This window comes from Centroberyx gerrardi, chromosome 5 (genome assembly GCF_048128805.1).
Source record: "Centroberyx gerrardi isolate f3 chromosome 5, fCenGer3.hap1.cur.20231027, whole genome shotgun sequence".
Taxonomy (NCBI): domain Eukaryota; kingdom Metazoa; phylum Chordata; class Actinopteri; order Beryciformes; family Berycidae; genus Centroberyx; species Centroberyx gerrardi.
This window is the reverse complement of record NC_136001.1, coordinates 17,624,748-17,646,911: the sequence shown is the minus strand read 5'-3', so window position 1 is coordinate 17,646,911 and position 22,164 is coordinate 17,624,748. Positions and strand designations below refer to the sequence as shown.

The following is a 22,164-nucleotide window of genomic DNA, read 5'->3' as shown; positions in this document are numbered from 1 at the left end:
TCAATCATTCTGTTTTCAATTAGTGGATATCTCATTTTAGAACAAAACTGATAGAGTTCTGGTCTCTGAACTCAGGGAAGAGATTATGCTCCACATATTTATAGTAGGCCAACAGTATTTATTCAGCATGTAGATGTTGTCTCCACATTTGTGTCTATTTCATCAGAAATCTAACACTGCTCTGAGCACTGGTTTTCTCTCATATGGTTATAAATCCTTGCTGTAAGGACAGTGAGAGACTGCCTTAGACCATCTGTACCAGGAAGCCAGTGAACTAGATAGGGATGGATGTAAACATGAAGAGTGGGTGAAGTGTAGTGTCCTTAACACTGATGTTTTGACAGAATTTGTTTGATTACTCTAGCCCATTCTTGGATATCCATGTCCTCGAACAGATATCTGAGTCAGTGCTTGTGAAACAGAACTCTACTAAAAACAGGCTTGTTTATGTCATGCAGCCTTGTGCTTTTATAAGAAACCAATTAATCACCAAAACATCAGGATACTATAGAACCTAACTATGTCCTATAGCATTAGGCCAACTGGTGAAGTGAGAAGAATGATACTCTACAGTGCATTACCTTTAGCAGGATACGGTAACACAAACTTTTCAAACAGCTCCTGATTGCTGGACTTTGGATTCAGTGGTAGATGTTTAACTTTTGGCCCGATATTGCCTCATTATGTCAATGATAGTATAATAATTTGTATTTGAATACATATTTGCTTCATATGATGGTGAACTAGCCTAGTTTGATATGATTGGTTGCCAATATAAAGTTAATTTGTCATTTCATTTCATTCATTTTCCTTTGTGTGAATAGCCTTACATTTTTATATCCATATCTTAAAGGTCACCTTGGTCATTTTATTACTTTAAAAGGAGGTAGTCTGATTAGAGAGTGGCTGCATTCCTCTCATACCTTCTTGGCTGGGGTATATTTGAGGAGTAGGATAGTTTCTTTCCTCATCTGAAAGCAATGCATTTTTGGCAAAAGTCCTACAGACAAGACAAGGTTATTTAACATGCTGAGCCTGAGGGCGTTTTTTCCATTTCATTTCAGAGAATAACAACCGGTGGAAAAGAGTAGTGATCAAGTGCGACTCTTGGCCAGGAAATCATGAGGATATTTTTAAGGTGGTGAGATTTCGTAACATACACACTTCCTTGTTGCGGGCGCGGCATGACAGGAGGGGACCAGCCGCGGAGGATCACCAGCGTCAAGTCAGCCACAATATGAACCATATGACCATTTCCGGTCATAACTTAAAAAAAAAAAACTTTTATCTAAGAATGTGTTGCAACGTCCCTTAAGTTATATAAACTTTGGACATTCTCCTTACTGTTTTAGTTTTTGTATTTGTGGAATAGGCCTATAGTTTACCCACCTCAGGCTGACATGCATCTTTATGATATAAACCATAATAAACATCATAGTAAGTATAGTATCCAATAGATCCAAGTTATATAAAGATAGGGTATTTGAAGGAGGGTGGGGGGTGGTACACACAGAAACATCCCTGTATACTGCTCAATTCCCATCAGAGCTGCTGGAATCCCATTCCCTGACCCTGACCACAGACTTTTGACAGCTTTTTCTGAACTGCTAGGACTCGTCACAGTGCGCTTTTATTTTGAAGGCAAATTCGCTCCGGTTTCATTCTGGGAAATGTCGCTAGCTTGACGCAGTCCAGAGGAATACCAGACAGTGCCAGCCTTCAGGTGAGAGCGCTGTTCCAGGACAGTCTACTGGAATACATTCACAGTGGATATTTGATTTGTACAGACTTCAACTTTTGACACTACGAGATAATCCACAGCAGCATATTCGATTTTTTCCCCAAAAAAAACAAGGTATGGTCATTTGACATAATTTTAGGTGGAGACAAAAGATATCTTGTTGATTAAACAAGGGAAGCTTGTAAAGTCTACGTGTATATATGACTGAGAGAGACAGACAGCTCATCAGCTTTTAGCACTTTTAGCACTAACTCAACCACTATTACTACTACTAGCCTACAGTCCTGCAAAGTAATACTAGCCTACTAGTACTATTACTATTACCACTAATATTACTAAAAATCATCATCAATAATAATTACCTTCACACTCTTGACTTCATGAATGTTCTCATCTTATAGAGCAGCGTAGACATGTTCTTCTCATTTTGTAACCTTTTGAACTGTTGAAAAAGTTACCTATTGCCCAGTGATTTTTAATGCTTGGGTCACAGGAATTCACTGCAAGGGTACAAACTTCACCATGCTGGATAATTTGCACATACCATGATAAAGAAAATTGGTTATTTTGACTAGAAATTAATTAGATATTTGCGGTATTTTTACTTTTTGACAAAATGGGGCTTAAGTGTAGTAATTACTCAGTGTGTGGCTCTGGAGCCCCTGTACATTTCTTAGTTGCGCCACATGATGCAGCATGTCGTGTCTTGCCCATAGTAGATTTTATCATGACTCTACTATCTTGATATTTTTCCACTGGCTTTAACAGCTTGACAGCTCATATCAGCTCTATATCAAATTGCGTGTGCTACATAAAAAAAACAGCAACTACTTTGTCATAAGGCTCAGAAAGCAAATAAAAAAGTGGCTATATAAACTTATTTTCTTTTCTCTTTCCTAAGTCCCTCATGCTCTCTTTGTCTTTTCTCAGTTTAACAAGCTAAACTGTTTACAGTACACATGTCAACTTCAAAGGCACAGAGTCTCTTTGTTGAAAATGAGAATCATTTGTAACTGCTCAGTCCATTATATCTCAACATTCCTTCTCTGTCTTCCCACACAGAGCTCCTGCTGGTCTCCACAATGTTATGGCTGAGAAAAGTATCCTATAGGTAGCGCACAATCACGGCGGAGTGTGGCGTGGAGATGGTCACGTGGGCCACCTTGCTGACAGTATGCATATGGATACAAACACACACTGCCTCAGGACTGCACAAATGTCCCACCACTCCTCGCAGGCGGGTGGATTTCACCGTAAATTACTCCCTCCCCCACTTCCAAACAGAAAGACCTATACAGAACATAGAGGTGAACGCGGAAACGCAAGAGGTGTATGTTGCATCTCAGAATGTAATCGAGGCGGTAGATCAAACCATGCAAAAAATATGGGAGGTGAAAACTGGACCCGTCGGCAGTCCTGAATGTGAGACCTGTAAGCTGTGTGACACAGAAGCAGAGCCTGAGGATCCAGTGGATACAGACAATGAGGTTCTGCTCTTGGATCCTGCTGGATCTCTTTTGCCCTACCTGTACATTTGTGGGAGTACTCAGCATGGGATCTGTTACTTCCTTGATATTGGCTATTCACCTCCTGAGCGTCGGTGTTTATACAGAAAGGAGGGAAACTCCGCGTCCGACTGTCCTGACTGTCTGGCCAGTCCACTGGGCACCAAAGTCAGCATCATTGAACAAGGTGCCACAACACTGTTCTTTGTAGCGGCCTCCGTAAATCAGAATGTGGCACAGAGGTACCCTAGGCGATCGATATCAGTGTTAAGGCCACTTTCAACTGAAGATGGATTTCATATGGTCATGAGTGGCCTGACAGTGCTCCCCAGCCTACAGGAATCTTATAGTATTGATTACATCTACAGCTTCTCCACCGAAGAGTTTGTCTACTTTCTGGCCCTGCAGAGGGAAGACCCCTCTAAGGCCAATTCAGCTTTTCAGACTCGTCTGGGCCGACTGCCGGTGTTAATCCCCGAGGTGTGGATGTACCGAGAGGTGGTCCTGGAGTGCCGGTACGAGCCGAAACGCAGGAGGAGACGGAGAGAGGGGTTCAGGGACATTGTGTATAATGGGCTACAGGCGGCCCACTTTGGTGGAGTAGGGAGGGACTTGGCGGGGGAGCTGAGGGTGGATGAGCAACACATTCTGTATGGGATCTTTGCAGAGGTGGATGAGCAGGGTCATCCTCAAAGAAACTCGGCCCTGTGTGCCTTCTCCTTGACAAAAATAAACCGGGCTATTGATGCCGGCGTTGAGGACTGCTGCAAGTCAGGCCCAGAGCAGCTGTCCCGAGGACTGTGTCACTTCCAGCCTTGTGAGAGCTGCCCACACGAAGTGAGTTTCTCTTTTTTTAATGCTTGGCTGTCATCAGAGTGGAGGAACAGTACAAAGGTCTTTCCTAATCCAAACCCAGACAGGAAGAGGCCTTTTCAGACAAACACAGTATAATTAAGTCACCTATGATCAGAACAATATACTTTATAATTGACCAAACAAATGTATGTTGTCTTCAACGATAAGGGATGGCATATGATAAGAAATAGGCTAACAATACAGATAATATACTCTGACTACAGAAGTATTATACGCCTTTGGCAATAGTGATGAGGACTTTAGGTGTGTGTGAGAACAGGGCCAGGGAGGGAGGGGCAGATGAGTCAGATGTGACCTGCACATTGCCACACCGTTTCTCTGCTCTGTTAAGTTTCAGCCTTGGCCTTGGATGAATGCCTCCTTAGAGTAAGGGCGGTAACTGTTTACTTTGCAGGCCCTCTACATGAAAGTTGTTTAATTGAAAATGTATTTTAACATATAAGACTCTCTGATTACCTCACCAAATTGAGTTAAATACTTTGAATTATGTTGCTGTGATTTATTTTATTTATTTCTTTTTTTTGTCCTGGTCAGAACCTTAATTGATATTTTACTGGAGAAGAATGTAAAATGGAGTGTAAAGGCAACTTGATAGATTATATACAAGTATGCAGACTCTGACAACTACTTCAATGAGTGTAGCATTTGGCTGTGATTCTCAGTATCAAGGTGTGGTCTTTTTCCTTCTCTTGAGTTCAAACTCTCTACCTCCTTTGAGGCTCGCAGAGCCATGTGTATACAGGGAAGGGTGCCAACACAGAAGTTATAAATCCTGCTGATAAAAAGGCAGAATGTGGAGGGGAGGGTCTGTGTCGAGCTGTGCCTGGCTGTTACACGTTTTATTTGAGTGCCTGGAAACAGGCGCAGCAAAGAAGAAGTGAGGGGCAGGCAGGAGGGAGTCGCCCTTTGAACTGCATTTCAGTCAGTATCAAATAATCCTGCATTTTAGAATTGGGCATAAACTATAGGGTGACATCACTGAATTATCAATTCTGAAGATATCAATTGTTATAAGTCAAAAATTATCAAGTTATGTGCTGTGAAGATCAAAACACATGTGAACTGAAGGCATTCAAATGGTGGGAAAAGAACAGAGGCATGTTAGAGCAGGTTAACTAATTGGACTGGAATGTTTACCTTTAGTTTTTTATTTACATATCCTCTCGTTTTTTGAATGACATGATTCCATTTTCTCGCCGTAGACACTCACACATATATAGACATATATCCTTCTGTCATTTTATGTGCACCACTCTGTCACTCAATAATGAAAGCCCAAAACATTTTCAGTCGGCAACAATCTCTACTGAGAAACCAGCCGCCCCAAGTGCCCATATGATGCCCTGGAGCTGGAGTTCACTGCTGTTTTATGACCTTGTTCCCCTCACAGCTTGTTACTACACAGGCGTGATGGCTGGAGGCAAAGACTAGGCCACTTCCTCCTGAAATGAAGGATTGACGATTCTCCCTGCTGCTCTCTGTATCCCTTTTCCTCTCACGTGTGTGTGCATGAATGTATGCGTATGCGTTTAAAGAAGGAGAGAGAGTGACAGAAAACAGATTCAGGGAAGAGAATGCTCAAAATTAAATCTGAAATGTGGGAAATCCTATTCCTACCTGACTGTATACTAACACTGTTGTATTGTGTGGTTTCTCTTGCCTGCACAGAGCTCAGAGAACAATGACACATGCAATGCCAAGCCCACTCTGGTGTCAAAGCCCTACTACAGACTAGACCTCTTCAACAGGCAGATGAGAGATGTCCTGCTCACTGCTGTGCTGGTCACCACTATTGGGAATGACACCGTGGCACACTTGGGCACTTCAGACGGCAGGATCATGCAGGTAGCAAAGTGCCGAAGGATAAAATAGTGAACAAAATAGTGACTAAATAATCATGAGTAATTATGTGGTGTGCAGTGTGGTGTGCACCTGCTGTTTAATGTATTCTACCAAATATTGACGTGTCTCTGCTTGATAGCTGTGTTAATAATGAAAGCTATTCCCAATATCTAAACTGTGTGTATTATACTTCACTGTTGTCCAGTGAAAACCTTGTATCTCCAAAATGTCCACTTTTCAGAAACACTGTGACCACCATGACTTTAAGAGTTTGTCTAATTGGTTTGAAAAGGTTTCATAAACCTGAAGGTGATGGAATATTCTCAACCCATAGAGGAGCATGTAATCCTTCAGTTGAAGTTAAAATGTGAAAATCACCAAAAGTGGATTTACAAGGTTTTCACCCGACAGTGATGACATGTTCTCTTTCAGTCTGTCAGCCAATAATAGGCATAGATTAGGCCTCCAAAAACTCAATATCCATGTGACTTTTGCTTCTCTGTTCCACTGGTTTAGGTCATTCTGACACTGTTCAGCCCCATCATTTTTGCCAACTACTCTCTGGGAGAGACCCAGGTATCCAGGATATCAGCCGTGCACTCAGAGGATTCACTTCTCTTTGTGGTTGGAAATAAGGTGCATTTTTCAATAACAGCCACAGATGACAGCCAGTTATCTTTTTAGCTTTTTTCTTCAACCCAGCTCCACCTTACATTTGGTTCCCTTTTCTGTCTGTCTTACCCCCACCCTTATCTCTGTCTCTCTGTCTGATCTAGATGTTCAGTGTGTCTCCTGTAGGTCCAGGGTGTGCACACTTTATGACCTGCTCCATGTGTTTGATGGCTCCACGCTTCATGAAATGTGGCTGGTGTTCGGGAGTCTGCTCGAGGCAACATGAGTGTACCTCACAGTGGAGCACAGAGGCTTGCTCACCTGTCATCACAGAGGTAGACCTGCTACTAGGTGTAATTGATTAGTTAACTACACAGGGAAGTGAAAACACTATAAGTATATCAATATAAACCTGACTGTACATGGATTATTATTCTGAATGGTAACTGTTTTCTGTGCAGTTTTTCCCAAAGACGACACCTGTTGATGGAGAGATAGAACTGAATTTGTGTGGGTGGAACTTTCAGTCTCCACTGCGACCAGCCATCATCAATGGCAAAACCCATGTGGTCAGAGTGGGTTCTGGGACACCCTGTACTGTCCTGCCTAGAAAGAGCAACAGTGAAGAGTGAGCAACACACCTACACTGTGCACACAATGCTGAACACACATACTGCTGCACACAGTTCACCTTCTTAGCATTTTTCATTGAAAGAAATGGGTACTGCTAGCCACAAGCTAACAAGTTAACTAGTGCTGAGCGGTATCCATGAACTTTATTTAAGAACATTAACAATGCTAATTGTTAATGTTAAGTTTTTCAGTTGACTGAAGTGCCAACATAGAAACGTTTACACCACACTGTTATTGGTAAATTGGCTGGTAAAGAAGAGAAGGCAAACTTCAGTTTCAACCACACCAACTTCAGTGACAAATGTCATCTTGTTTTGACCTGTAATTGGAGTGCCATCCATGACACAATCTATGTGATTTTCAGAATATCAAAGCGGAGTGGTGAGATGCATCATTTCCCAAAGTTTCATCAAAATCCAATCACTAGTGTCTGAGATATCACACATGACACATGGACGAATGAACAAATTATGTAGTGCCACCCTTGGGCCAATCACTGTAATTTTGAAAATGCCAGAACAGGCGATATGCATTATTTCCCATGTTTGGTCAAAATTCAATCAGCAGAGTCTAAGCTATTGTATGTGACAGACAAACAAACAAATGATTAGATCAGTGAGAGACCAATCCTGATTTCATTGTGGGGTGTAAATGGACTCGAAGAAGAAAAGAGTAGAATTCAAAATGTCAAAGTGTCCCTGTAAGACATGTTCACATATACGTACTATTGACATTAAATTGGAGTAACAGGGTTTTGTAGTGAATCGGCAGACTGTTCTTCAACCAGATATTATTAAGTCAAATGTGCTCTTCCCCTGTGCTGCTAAACACAGGTTAGTATGCAAGATTCACCGCCAGGAAAGAGCACCAAACCAGGGGCTCACCATCACTCTGGAAGTGCATGAGGGGAAAGTGGAGGGCCGCTACTCAATTGAAGGCCAAGCTCAGATTCATGGCTTCTCCTTTGTGGTGAGGATGACACCTTTTCTACAACTGAACTGGTTTTGAAATGATGTTTTAACACAGGATGTACATGTTCTTTATTCAAGGAACTGATATGTAGTCTAATATAATGCAATGTTACATTGTACACTGATGTCATATTGTACCCTATTCCAAACAGGAGCCTAGTATAACAGAAATCAAGCCTGACTATGGGCCTAGATTCGGAGGAACATTGGTAACACTGACAGGGAACCATCTTAATTCTGGGATGCGAAGAAATGCCTTCATTGCTGGCAAAGACTGCCTCATTCAAAGGTGATTGCCATAGAAAAAACATATTTTTCTTGATGGTAGCAACAGTAATTTGTCTCTGTTCATGGTCTCATGTAAAGATGAATTTCACAGTGTCTAGATATCGCTCTTTAAGTCATGGTGTGGTATAATTTACATGAGGTCACTCTGTTATCGCTTCCTTTTAGTGTTTCTGAAGGAAGTGGGAATATGTCTTCCATAGTCTGCCTCACAGAAGGTGCAGCAGCTGTTGGGAAGGTACCCGTGAATGTCTTAATCGACAGCTTTCCAGTGTCCACCACCAAGATGTTCTTCTACAAGGAGAACCCTGTTATAAGCACTGTACTTCCTCTTTGCAGTTTCAGGAGGTAGGACACACAACCTAGTCTGCTCTATTCTGATTACTGCAAAATAGGTGACTTCACTCTTGAAGAAAATGCCAGGGGAGCTTCTGCCACCTTATCACAAGAAGACACTCAAACAGATAAAGTTGCAAGACGTTAATGTGCTCATTTATACTGTTATAAAGGGGCTCCAAGCTGATGATACAAGGCCAGAATCTTGACTCTGTGCACAAAACTGTGGTCCAGTACAAGTCCAACAATCCCTCCCTGCAACCTCTTCAACGGGTATGTTTGTTCTTTGGTTTCATACTTGTGTATCATCTGCAGAAATACTAAACTACTTTATTCAATTCAGTTTAATTCCATTCAGTTCAATTCAGCTCATTTCAAACCAGTTCAATAACCTTTTCCCTGTATACACGGACAGAAAAGGAAACAAACATGTAAAATAATCAAATTAAATGACATACTGTATGTAAAATGAAATAAGTTTCTGAATGTGTTTGTGAATTTGAGTAATATATGGCTATCAATACTCGTTCTTTGGCTGGATATTGCTTTCTTGTGAAGTCAAACCATTTGTTGTGACTGTTAACATTATTTTATGTGCTGATCTCACTTTAGATCTGCAATGGCACAGTGACTGCCACCCATATGGAGTGTCTGGCCCCTGTCTTTCCAGAAGACATGTCAGAGGAAAAGACTGACATTGGACAGATTTCCATCACCATGGATGGAGCCCCTAACTTCTGGAAGGCACGATTTGACTACCACCCAGATGCCAAAGTCATTGCCTTTGAAAATGATGGCATTTTGGAACTGAAACCAGGAGAGAATGAGGTTTCACTACATGTACGTTTACACACTCCTACGCTACTACAAAAAATGTTCAACAGATCTATGTAGCTAATTTTGGACAATACATATTTGTATTAATTTTCAACAGAATAAATGTTAATAGCAACATATACTGACACAGCATATGTTGTCGTGTTCCAAAGACAACACAGGGCAAAATTGGACACATGTATATAATTCTCAAAAAAAAAAAATGCTAGCACTCATCAATGGACTTTTAATCTTTAAACTCTAAACTTTTAAACTTTCTCTTTCAAATATGTAATAGCATCAGAACCTGAATAGAGTGCACATGTGTATGAAGATCATAATGACCGTTGGGGATGTGGATTACAACGCCCAGGTTCTGTTAAATGAGCTGACCTGCAGGATCCCTAAGAACCTGGTTGTCCCCAGTGAGGGATTACCTGTCAGGGTGAGAAATTATGTTATTAAGTCATCAACCTCAACCTCACTATGTACCTTAAAACAAATTCATATTGTAATTAATGTATTTAATTTTACAAGAGTAATCACCTGTTGATTCTAGGCAGTACACTCTCACTGACTGAGTGTGTTCCTCTCCACTGCTGTAGGTGTCTGTGAATGGGGATGTTTATGATGTGGGGAAAGTAGTCTTTGTCGACAACAACAACAACACTGTTATTGCGGGCATTGTGCTGGGCATCATTGCAGCATTGGTACTGGGCGCTACACTTGCATCCATTGTGTTGTTCCATTTGAGGAAGAAAAAGAAAGGTGAGAGAAATTCATATTTTTCTCGATACGTTCTGCTGAACTAGCATAAGATCATCTGTAATCAAGAATTTCTATTGTGTGCTCATTCTGTACTGTGCTCAGCTTATTATAAACTTGACCAGCTGTGACCTTGCCTTTGCCTCTCACTTTACAGTATGTTTTCATAGTTTATTGTTCAATGTTCTTTAATGTTCCTTTTCAGCCAAAGTAGAGTCCCGTTTATCAAGAATGTCAACTCGGAACCGCATGGGTAGCAATCCTGAAGTGTCGCCTACAGGTGACTACAGACGGGGTGAGACTTCCAAATTCGTAAATCCATATGCCAACTGTCCATCCAACCTAACCCTAACCCTAGGAACCACAACTGTTTTTAATATAGATATATTTATTCATTTTTGAGTCATGTAACAATACTGAAAGTAATACAGTGCATAGTACAGAGACTGGTAAGGTGACACAGAAATGTAATACATCATGGCACGATTTGGTTTAGTTACTCTGGAGCTCTGTGGTGAAAGTTCAAGTGAGGGGACATAGATCAATATTCATATTTGAAAACCTTGTTGGAGTTCTGAATATGTCTGATCAAAATTGGACATGACCAATACACATGCGTAGGCACAGCTGGTTCCATCTTACTGGTCACACATTTGATCTAAATGGGGGTACATTTTAGAGAAATTCCTTGACTTGTACCCCAACAAAGGGGAAAATATTCATACAGATTCTCATTCATCATTAATAGATTCTTTTGTAATGTTTTGAGCAGATAATCCCATGTGATCAAATGCTTTGCATCCATGGAAACAATTAGTTTGGATTTGTCTGTTGGTGCAGAATATATAATAAACAACCGTTAAAGAAAAACTATGTTTGGTAAGGACTAATGACATGTGGGACCACTGTCTGAGGACAACCTGCCTGCAGTTTTCCCAATATGTTGTATTGCATGTTGAGGAGAGAGACAGGTGTGTGAGAAGAACCATCCAAAGGATTGATTGATGACTGAGATTGTAGCTTGGTAGAAAGATTGAGTATTTGTAGATTTGTATTCAAATATTTTGAATACACTGATTAAGCGACTGGGGCTATATTCCTCGAGAAAGTTTGAAAAGATGTGCCAGGAAAACCAACGGGGCATTTTGCCTTATAAACTACTAAGTACAACAACTTAAAAGGATCTGTCTTTGTTTTTTCTTTCTGTTTTTCCCTTGTGCGTTAGACCTGTCCAGTCAAACATCCGGATCAGGAGGAATGGCCTTCCATGGTTTATTGTATGCTGCCAGCTATGACCCTATGTCCACTCCTTTAATGCCTCAGGACAGCATCTCAATGGTCAGCCTAAGCTCTAATCTCCTTGAAGAGGTCAAAGAGCTGCTGATCCCTGCCGAGATGCTCAGAATTCAGCATAGCCAGATTATTGGCAAAGGTAAGACTCTTGGCTTTCATAAAGTAGTTACTGTCAGAATAATTAATGTCAATTTATCTATTTTCTTTCTTTCTTTCTTTCTTTCTTTCTTTCTTTCTTTCTTTCTTTCTTTCTTTCTTTCTTTCTTTGTAACATGTAGCCTGCTAAGTGTTCAATTGCATTGCATACTACACAATATCCATAACAACCAGCTTTTGTTCTTATACAGGTCACTTTGGGACAGTTTATCATGGATACCTGATGGGCCACAATAATCAAGAGATCCACTGTGCTGTTAAATCATTGAACAGTATGTGAATACCTATTTTGTTAATGGGAACCATCATAACAGTGGAAGTAGCTGTCTGCTGTTTGACTAGTCTGTATAATATTACGTGTTGTGTTTCCAGGGATCACAGATGTGGCGGAGGTGGACCAGTTCCTAAGAGAGGGTATTATCATGAAAGGTTTCAACCACACCAATGTACTGTCTCTGCTGGGCATCATGCTGCCTAAGGAAGGGCTCCCTCTGGTGGTTCTGCCCTATATGAAGCATGGAGACGTGCGTCATTTCATCCGCTCTGAGAAAAGGGTGAATTATACCATTATACCTTGTGCAACAATATGGTCCTGACTGTGAATATTTGGCCTGTTAACCTGCTTGTGCTTTTTGCTTTGGAATGATCATTTGTATTTTACCACTTCTCTGTCTTCCACAGAACCCCACAGTGAAAGACCTGATCGGCTTTGGGCTACAGGTTGCCATGGGGATGGAGTATTTAGCCCAAAAGAAATTTGTCCACAGAGATCTGGCTGCACGTAACTGCATGTGAGTGTGAATCATACATTGATTATGGGCCCACAACATTTCAGTGAAAAAGCTTTTTCTTTACAATGAACTCCTTTCTATTCCTATTTATTGTACTTCATTTACACATGCATATTAAACCATTTTCTGACTTTTGTTGAATTTCTATCCATTTCACTGTGCCTGCATCCCACCTGTGCATATTACCCTCCAAATTGACACAGATTAAAGTTCAGCTGGAACCCCCTGAGTACACCTTGAGCCCAGAGTTATAAATTATCTGGCTAGACAATGTGCTTTCCCTAAGATGCTTTCTCTTTTCAGGCTGGATGAAACCTTCGTAGTAAAGGTGGCAGACTTTGGCATGGCAAGGGATGTCTTTGACAAAGAATACTACAGCATTCAAGACCATAAGAAAGCAAAGCTACCAGTCAAATGGATGGCCATTGAGAGCCTGCAAACACAGAAGTTCACCACCAAGTCTGATGTGGTAAGTCTACTTAATCCAGTTCACTAAAATCGTTTTCGTTTATCAAGTTATTGTATGTACAACGCATTGCTTATCTGTGTCACAGTGGTCATATGGCGTCTTGATGTGGGAGCTGTTGACCAGAGGTGCTAGCCCATATCCTGATGTGGACCCCTATGACATGGCCCATTTCTTGTTGAAGGGACGTCGGCTTCCGCAGCCACAATTTTGCCCAGATGCCCTGTAAGAATCATGCCTGCAACCTTTAAGTAACAACAAAATTGCCTCAACATCCTGATATTCTATAGTTTCATTAGTAGACTCAATTATTTGTGTTATTGTCAGCCTACTAGTATCAGTTTACTATATTCTTAAGCTCGTAATGGCCATCATTCAGTAATTCACTCTCTTGCTCACTTACTTACTCACTCATGCACTCTCTCACTCGCTCATTCATTCTCTCACTCCCTTATACATCTATTCATTCCCTAGGTATTCCATCATGCTGGGGTGCTGGGACCCAGAGCCTGAGTGCAGACCTGCCTTCCATACCCTGGTCCAGGAAGTACAGCAGATCCTGTCCTGTCTGGCAGGGGAGCATTACATCAGTCTGAAGGTCACCTATGTCAACTTAGACCAGCCAAGGCCTTACCCTTCCCTGACTGGATCTGCAGACGAGGCTGAGGTCTCAGACTGTGACTCAGACTTCAGTCACGTTGACAGCTGAGGGTGCCAGAGCCCTAAAGGCTCCAGGACAGGAGCCCAGGATCAGGAACAAAGTAGGAGAGCATAAGAAGAAGGATTGCTTGCCCTGGGTCCCCTTGTGCCTCACACAGAATGTAGATCATGTCTAGAAACTTGAGTGTGTGGATTTGTGAGGACTGGCAATTGACTTAGAAGACACTATACTTGCCATACACTCGAATGAGAGCTGAGGCAGAATCACCATGGAAGTCACCCATCTTGTTACTATATATTATTTGTGGTACTATGGAGGTAAAGTAACTGTGGTTGTTTTCTTCATTATGTCTACAGCACAAATGTAAATAAGAACCACTGAATGTCAGACATGCTTATTTACTTAATTTGTAGAATAGGAATTGAGGTTGATTTCAAGGATGTTTAAAAAAACAAATATTTAATCTATGTGTTGGTATACAAAGATATGTCCAAATGCATTAGACTGTCAGTGCCTTAGACTTAGGGTCACGTGAATGCTGACTTATGCTCAGGGGTCAACGTTTTTCCTCTTTTTCTCAATCAGATTTTTTCTATGCTTGTACATACTGTAGATTAAATAAACTGGGACATGTATGTGAACTCAGCATTATGGATGCAGATGAGCTTAATCTTGCTCAGACTGAGAGCCATAGACAGTCTATCAATAGCTCTGTACTTACCGAATGAGAATGTTAATTGAAGACAATGTGAGCTTGCTGTGTTGTATAGATTTTAACTGAGGCTTGGAAACACAATCTGTGTGTTTTTTACTAGTAGCGGTCATTATCACTAGAGGGCACCCAAGACATTGTTCAAAAGCAAGCTTCAGTTGCTACTGCAGCAATCCTCTGCGCTACAGCAGACAGCCAAACACAAAGGTTTTACACGAAACAGCAGAACCCTATTCATCTGAAACTCAGGATTTTGATCTTGCAGTTCTACTGAACAAGGATAATGAGCTGAATCTGTGGCCAAGTAAAAATCATTTTCTATTAACAGGGCACAATTGTTTGAATTACCTTGTTTGTTGCACGCAATTAAAATGATCTCCACTGCGCAATTAGATGATGCAGGGCATTTTAGAATTCATGCATTGATTATTCAACTTTTGGACTGACATTTCAATGTAATTTAGCCAACAAACAGTTTACCAATTCCACTGAGCTTCATTCCCAGGGGAGTCAGATTAGCAAGGTTCTGTTATACTTGATGATCTTTGTTACGGCGGTATTTTTTTCCCTCCACTCAAGATTCAACTGATGTTATTATTTACTTGCTTTAGTTGCACTATAAAGAATGTTTGGTTTGTATAGACAAATGGGGTGATTGCACACACTTGTCTCTAAAGCGTAGCAACAAATGAAATGTCTTCCCAGTCTCCTTTTTCATATGTTTTTGTTGTATTCGTTTTGAATACTAGGAGAATGCCTGCTGCAGATGATCAAACAAGATGCTTCCTCACCTCAAATGTCTCTCTTAACTGTTTTCCTGGTGTACTGGGAGAAATGCAGATCACTACAGCAAGCGAAGGTAGATCTGTATGAGAAAGGCTCATCAAAGCCGCTAAAGGAAAGAGATGCTGGGTGTGCACTGACGTGAGTTTGAGGCAGAAGTTGTGAGTTTCCCCAAGCCCTCTCCCAGGTGGATGAGAGGAAAAACACACACTGTTTTTCACAGTCTACACAGGGGTCTGAGTTCTGTCAGCTCGACTAGAATGAAAACTACACGCCGCTGCCCAATCTGTGTATCCAGCATTCGGGATGCTCGCTATGAATAATTTATGGTCCTAAAAAAAGAGGATTTTTATTATTCCTTGCCTTCAGTTACGGGCAAGGGGGTGGTGATGTTTAAAGCTATTGACTAAACACCAAGCTGATGTTTTTTTGTTTTTTTTTGCCGTGAAGAGCCATTGCATAAGAGAAAAGGGTAGACATGGAATACATATTGTGAACCGCACTTGAAACCATGGTGCAAGGATGCAGCATGTGCCCCAGTCTGCATACTCAAGCACTTGTGGCCTCTCTGTTTAGTGCCACAAAGGCCTGACTGAGTTCTATCTCCACTTCTGCAACAAGTGATGACACATGTAAAGAAAGGGGAGCCTGGAGATTAATTCAAGACCTGCTAAGTAATAACCTCAGCCATGAAGGCATCTTTGTATATTGCAACATGTTTAGCGATTCAGAAGTTATATGTCAGTATAGTCAAGTTCATATAAAGCAGCATCATTTTCATGTTGTCTGTTGTCTGTCATCTGTTTGCCCAAGGCAATTTGGGGGCAAGATAAAGTTCAAACTAAGTTGAATTTCCGTTTCCAAACAGATTTGTCCTCTAACCATTCATGCTGTCATCTTGCAGAGTGGGCCTATAATTTGCCCAGTGCTGCAGCTCCTAACGATAGGGGTATCGTCATATAGACTGCTAGAATAAAATTAATTAGGATGCTGACGCTACAGTAAGGCACACCGGATGAGGCAGTAAGGTGGAGCATAATCTGCTTGGTGCATATTTTCTAGGCGTTTTAGCTTAGTCAGACACATAAAATGTTAAAAATGTGAAAATGATGTGTGCACTTTGATGCCTGAGTGCTATTCGACCTGTAGGTGAACAAAAAAATCATCTCTTATCACCGTACGTGGATGATGTTGAAGCAATATTCATTTTGGAAGGGAAGTAGAGGAGTTTGAGTATTGGATACAATTTACAGGCAAAACAGCCCTTACACTGGGTTCACATCTATCCTACCACAGACCTGAAGCTACTGGGAGGTTAAAATAAAGTTATTTTATTTCTATGCCTATCTTTGCAGACTAAAATAAATAATAAACCAGAAAAGTGACATTTTTCGCTGAAGCCTGGCCCTCTATCTGACAGTGCTGCCCTGACTTTCTCTCTGTGTCCTTCTGTTTCTCCCCTGTTCTCCAAGCTCAACATCTCTTCCAAAATTATTGATGTACCATACTTCAGAGCTCCTGCTAGACCTGACACACAACATCGACTGCCCTTCCACTGACAGAAGCACCCACTGGTCTATTTGAAAAACTCAGCTTTATAGTACAGGCATAAGGCGAGGCAGCCAGGACAGCCTCACAAAGATCCTTCAGTGACTCACCGGTCCATGTTATTCTTCTCAGGAAATTTACCCAACAAAAATCAATAACTAGTATGCAGTCGGTCAGGGACCTTATTTGCAAAAGTATATTAGAGTAGGAGTTCTGATTTGAGACCGATAGATGTTGTAACATGACCTGACCAGCGATCCTCGATCAGTACTCCTATTAGAGGCTTTACGTGTTTATAAACCCTGAAATGAATTTCAGCTGCCTTTTGCTGGTGATAATATTTTAAGCCTGAAATTTCTACCATCCATGTCTCAGCCATTTGGATACCTATCTTGCTGCTGTTTGGTATATCTCACTGACCTAATATATTTTGATCTAAACCTTTGTCTATACCCTAGTCTTAAGACAATGCATACATACTGTATATGGAACTGGCTTAGGACTGGAAGGTCGCTGGTTTAAAGCCCCAGACTGGCTTAGAAAATGAAGGTAGGGGAGGAGAATGAGTAACATCCTCCCCTCCCTCAACAAGGTCAGTTTTTGCTGAAGGATACTTCAGCAGGGCAGATGTTGGGGGCTTTACACACATACACACACACGCACGCACGCACACACACACACACACACACACACACACACACACACACACACACACACACACACACACACAACTTTACTTTAGCCTTAGAGTATTCAATCACAATCCTTAGATTAAATATCTATATTTAATTTGTTTCAACAATGCTTGTTGTTGCCCTTTGAGGAATTGTCTGAAGTTATTAAATCAAAGCAATGGTAAAATGAAGACACTGTTATGTTTAATTCTAATTAACTAAACTGTTAATACTGATGATACAGTAGCTGGCTAATAATTAATGTACAGTACGCTCAATAAAAACACTAATATCTGTATTATAGTTAGTAACATGACGGCTGTGATGGTCTGCAGCACTCATCTAAGCTTGCAATCAGTTCATAGCTGTAAAGTTATTTACCTTAACATACTCCCTCTTGAGCTCTGAGGTGTTATATATCTGCATAGTAATACATGGACTCAGAGGAATGTCTCGGCATTCAGATGTTCTGCACTGCACCACTTGGAGGTATAAAAAGGCCTTAGGAGTAAAACAAAAGAATTCAAACTTGCCAGTTGGGCCATTGTTGAACCTTACCTTGCAGCTGTTTTGAACTGTGCTGTGTTTGTATTCAAGCTTTTGTGCAGTCTTTAAAGTTTTTCAGCACTGATTCAACATCGCTCAAGGTCTGAGCTTGTTGAGCTGTTCATGAGAGCAAGTCTACTGAGGGAGACATGCAAAGAAAATATGATATAAGTGAGTGCAACAAGAGAATGCATATTTGATTGGTTCTGAACAATGGAGAATGCAGTTGTTCTCTGTTGGTTTCTCTTTTGTATGGAATGCTGTAACATTTTTGGACAACAGCACAAGTCTGAATTCCTCAGTGTTATTCTACTTTTCTGAAGTATTAAGACTTAGCTCTTATGGAATTTTTTTGTCAGGAGGTGTATATATTTACAGATATAAAGGTTACCATCTATATACGTTGTCATTTGTGTCTATAGTTGAAAATGTCTTTGCAGCATGGTATATATTTTTGTATATTAACTATCTAGCTTTTATTATTATTATTTCCCTTAAAGTGATGAAGCCTTTCCCTCATAAATGCCTAACTTCCTCCGCAGAATATCTTGCAAGTGGGTTTTGTTGCCTTTCTCATACTTTTGTTCTCTGAATTGAATCTGCTATCCTTGAGCTTGTGCATCATCGGTAGATACCTGAATAGAGAGGCAATCTTCCTCCCTCTCCCTAGCTCTTCTCCATTGTTGCGTTGCTTTCAGAGGGAGGATGGAGAGCTGCGAGGTCACAGATGGAGAGAAGTGTTGTGCTTGTTCCCTTCTCTGCTCTCTGAGTGAATGTGTCTACAGATGGGAGTATACTGAAAGGCAAGCACAAATTTGCAGAGCAATGAAAGCGCTTTAGAGACACAAGGCCATGCCAGGCACATAACTAACTGTACTCGTTAAGAGTGCTTTTCATCATCCACCTTGTTATCATTCAATGTGCCAGAGTGCTTAATGGCTAAAGGAGACACACACTCTTACTGCAAACATCCATGTTGAATACAAAACACCATATGTGTTTGGCATTAAGATTACCACACAAATGCAATCAAATATGTGAAGCAGATATCTTGAATTAAAGACTATACTAAATAATAATATGACTTTCTTGCACTTCTCTGTCATCATTATGTTGTGAAACAATGCTTTTCCTGATCTTTCACAGAGATCTCTCACCATATAAACACTTTTCCATCTACTGACTTCTAGATTTACTTTCACATCAATAATGAATATGATTCACTCAACACCCTAGTTTATACATTTTTCATTAAGTCATACTGTATGTATGATGCGTTGCCACTACACATGTAATACAAACAAAAAAGTGCTTATGCACTGCTTGTTTGGCCTGTTCCTCTCCTACATATCAATAAAACTACTGAAACAATAAAACAGAAAAGGTGTATGCCTCAGTACTCTGGAAAATATGAATGTATTCCAGGTATCCTAATGGGTTTCTCCTATGGATGACAGCGTATCAGTTATTATTAACAATACCATTTATTTGAGTGGAATCTTACATACAAACTGTGTATTTCACTGGAGGCAGTGTGTTCCACTAAGAAGGTTGGAAATATTTTTTAATTTATTAATTTTACCTATATTTTACCAGGTAAATCCCACTGAGATTAAAAATCTCTTTTTCAAGGGAGACTTGGCCAAGATGGCAGCAGCACGTAAAGTTTCAGTCAGACATGACAACTCATAACCATGATACAACAAAGACAAGTTTGTTAAAATCGTCTCAACACTTGAATTTTAAATTTGTAATGGATTCAATGATGGCATGATAAATGATGTCAAATTAGCACGTGTGACTATAATGTTCTGATTTTTAATTCATTTTATGATAGTTGCAATGGAATGTCACAAGGCAATTGCTAGCATTATTAGCACTGTGTAGCTAATAATGTTTGGTCAGTTATCAGGCTAATTGAGTTCTCTCATGCATTACAGCCAAAACAATATTGGAAAAAAAGCCAAAATGAAATATAGCCACAAGAAGCCATTAGTGGGGTTCAAGCTCAAGGGGTAAATTATATGACAATGACAATGTAAGCTTGATTCATCATTTTGGAAAAGTTCTACATCACAAAGATAGAAGATTTCAGTGGCAGTCCTACAACTGCAGGTGAAATGGTGCCTGACATTTGAAACATTTGTCCAGATGGTGATGCTATTCAGCATGACCAAATTGGTCTGACGCACTTTTGGGCCCCTTGCAAACAGGTATGTGAAGTTTGAATGATCTAGTATTAGGAATTTAGGAAATATGCCTCCCTTCCTGCTTGTGTGCCTTCGCAGTCAACTTCATTTGTGCACCATGGCCTTTGTGGGAGAAATAATGAAAAATAGGTTTTGCATAAAACTCAAAATGGCAGAACAACTTGAGCCAAGGAATCAAAGGGGACAAAAAATATACTCTAGACCTTACAGTACAGGAGTTATTGGCCAAAATGTAAAGTTGCTTGTTATAGTGCCATAGCACCTTGCCAATCAGTCTAATTTTTGTTGTCTGAGTAGTCGGGGGACATTTGAAACCAAACCTATCCACCAAATTTTGTTGCTCTAGGACTTACGGTCTCTGAAGTACAGATCATTTGAGAGAAGGAGAAGGAGAAGGAGAACTGCCACCACCAGGGTTTCAGCCCTACCAGCTTGAACCCCTAAATATCACACGAAAAACCATCCAATCCTAAGAAACAAGGTACAACATTGTACTTGTATGTTGCAATTGTACTGTCCCAGTGACAAAAGGTAAACCTTTTCTATAAGAGTGTATTATCAAGTGTTGCATTCATCATAACCACATGCAATAAAGATGGTAAAATGGCAAATTGCTTCACCTTTAAACATAATGTGATTCAGTGTATTATTCACCTATAGAAAGACTTTTTATATGTGATTTCCACACACATACAGTGGCTGTCATCAGTGTAATCCTGTACTGACTGATGATTTTGTTCACATTGCCCACCATCTATTGGTTGTGTCCAATGATTAATTGATTAATAAAGCATGCATCTATCTATCTATCTATCTAGATATTAGATTAAAATTCCCAGTGCTCTTTTAGAACTTCAGCAATATTTTGATTTCTGAATGTTCTCTATCCAACAATGCAGGCATATTGAGATCAAGTCTTTGATCGTTCTCCCTTGTGTTCTAGACACATTTGTAACATCCATTATAAATTCCAATTGTACCCACAGTTTACTGAATAATTAAATCAAACTCTTTCTGACCATGAATAAACATTAATACAAACAGACTGTCTAAACATTAATGCAAACAGGATATCATGGAGAGTTTATGAACCATTGCTTTTACAGCCTTTGATAAAACATCACAGTGCTACTTGTGACATATGTCAACACATTTTCATGTTGGTGTACATGAAATATGTTTATTTTCAAAGTTTGTTTGGAAGATGAATAATGCAAGCCTTACAAAACATCCTCTGATCAAAGCATCAATAAGCAATAAAGTGAAATGGAAACAAAGAAATTAAAATGAAATAGGAATGGAGGTGATAATGAATGTTTGTCTTGCCTTTATTCAGAATGCATCTTAAGTTAATCGACTCATACAATTTGTGTGTGCAAGTGTACGTGTGTGTGTGTGTGTGTGTGTGTGTGTGTGTGTGTGTTAGTTATTAGACCTGTGCAACAGTATTTTCTGCTTTCAGGCCTCATGACCACTTCAGAGCAAAGAAAATTAACATGCTTCATCAGATTTACAATGGCTTGCAATGTTTTCATGTGTTGCTGCAAAGAATAAGACCAAGCGGACAAAATTAAGTTAAATGCTGCCTTATATAGTGTATTGCATTTAACTGAAATCATACATTCACTTTGTCACTATATTTATCAAGTATTGACATAATGACATGCTGCTGCACTGGCAAAGCTTTCTCTCCATTCATTCAGTCTTGCTGTTTATGGAAGCCTGCTCCATCAGCTCATGGTAATGTGGGGTGACAGGTTAAAATCCAGGTGAGTCATAATGACTTCTGCTTTTCCTTGCCACCAAGTCCCAGCAAAGTTCTGATTTGGATATCTTAAATAGGGTGGCATTTATGAAGAATAGTGTTCACTGTCTGCAGGAGAATTGGTCAGCCTACCTTTAAACAAATAGACGTGACTGATTAACTGAAGTTCAGCACTGG

General features: G+C 40.3%; 1 protein-coding gene across 1 annotated transcript; it reads left to right on the top strand.

Moving 5' to 3' along the window:
• Positions 1-1,834: 1,834 nt before the first annotated feature.
• LOC139908513 (macrophage-stimulating protein receptor-like) lies at positions 1,835-14,394 on the top strand. Its single transcript, XM_071895237.2, has 21 exons — positions 1,835-1,855; positions 2,806-4,083; positions 5,791-5,967; positions 6,481-6,600; positions 6,741-6,911; positions 7,038-7,204; positions 8,043-8,178; positions 8,333-8,469; positions 8,634-8,813; positions 8,975-9,074; positions 9,414-9,641; positions 9,916-10,062; positions 10,223-10,385; positions 10,588-10,677; positions 11,608-11,814; positions 12,023-12,103; positions 12,204-12,385; positions 12,513-12,622; positions 12,926-13,091; positions 13,177-13,313; positions 13,563-14,394. Exons 2-21 carry the CDS (start codon positions 2,887-2,889, stop codon positions 13,795-13,797), a joined length of 4,131 nt encoding a protein of 1,376 aa, XP_071751338.1. The 5' UTR covers positions 1,835-1,855; positions 2,806-2,886; the 3' UTR covers positions 13,798-14,394.
• Positions 14,395-22,164: the final 7,770 nt, after the last annotated feature.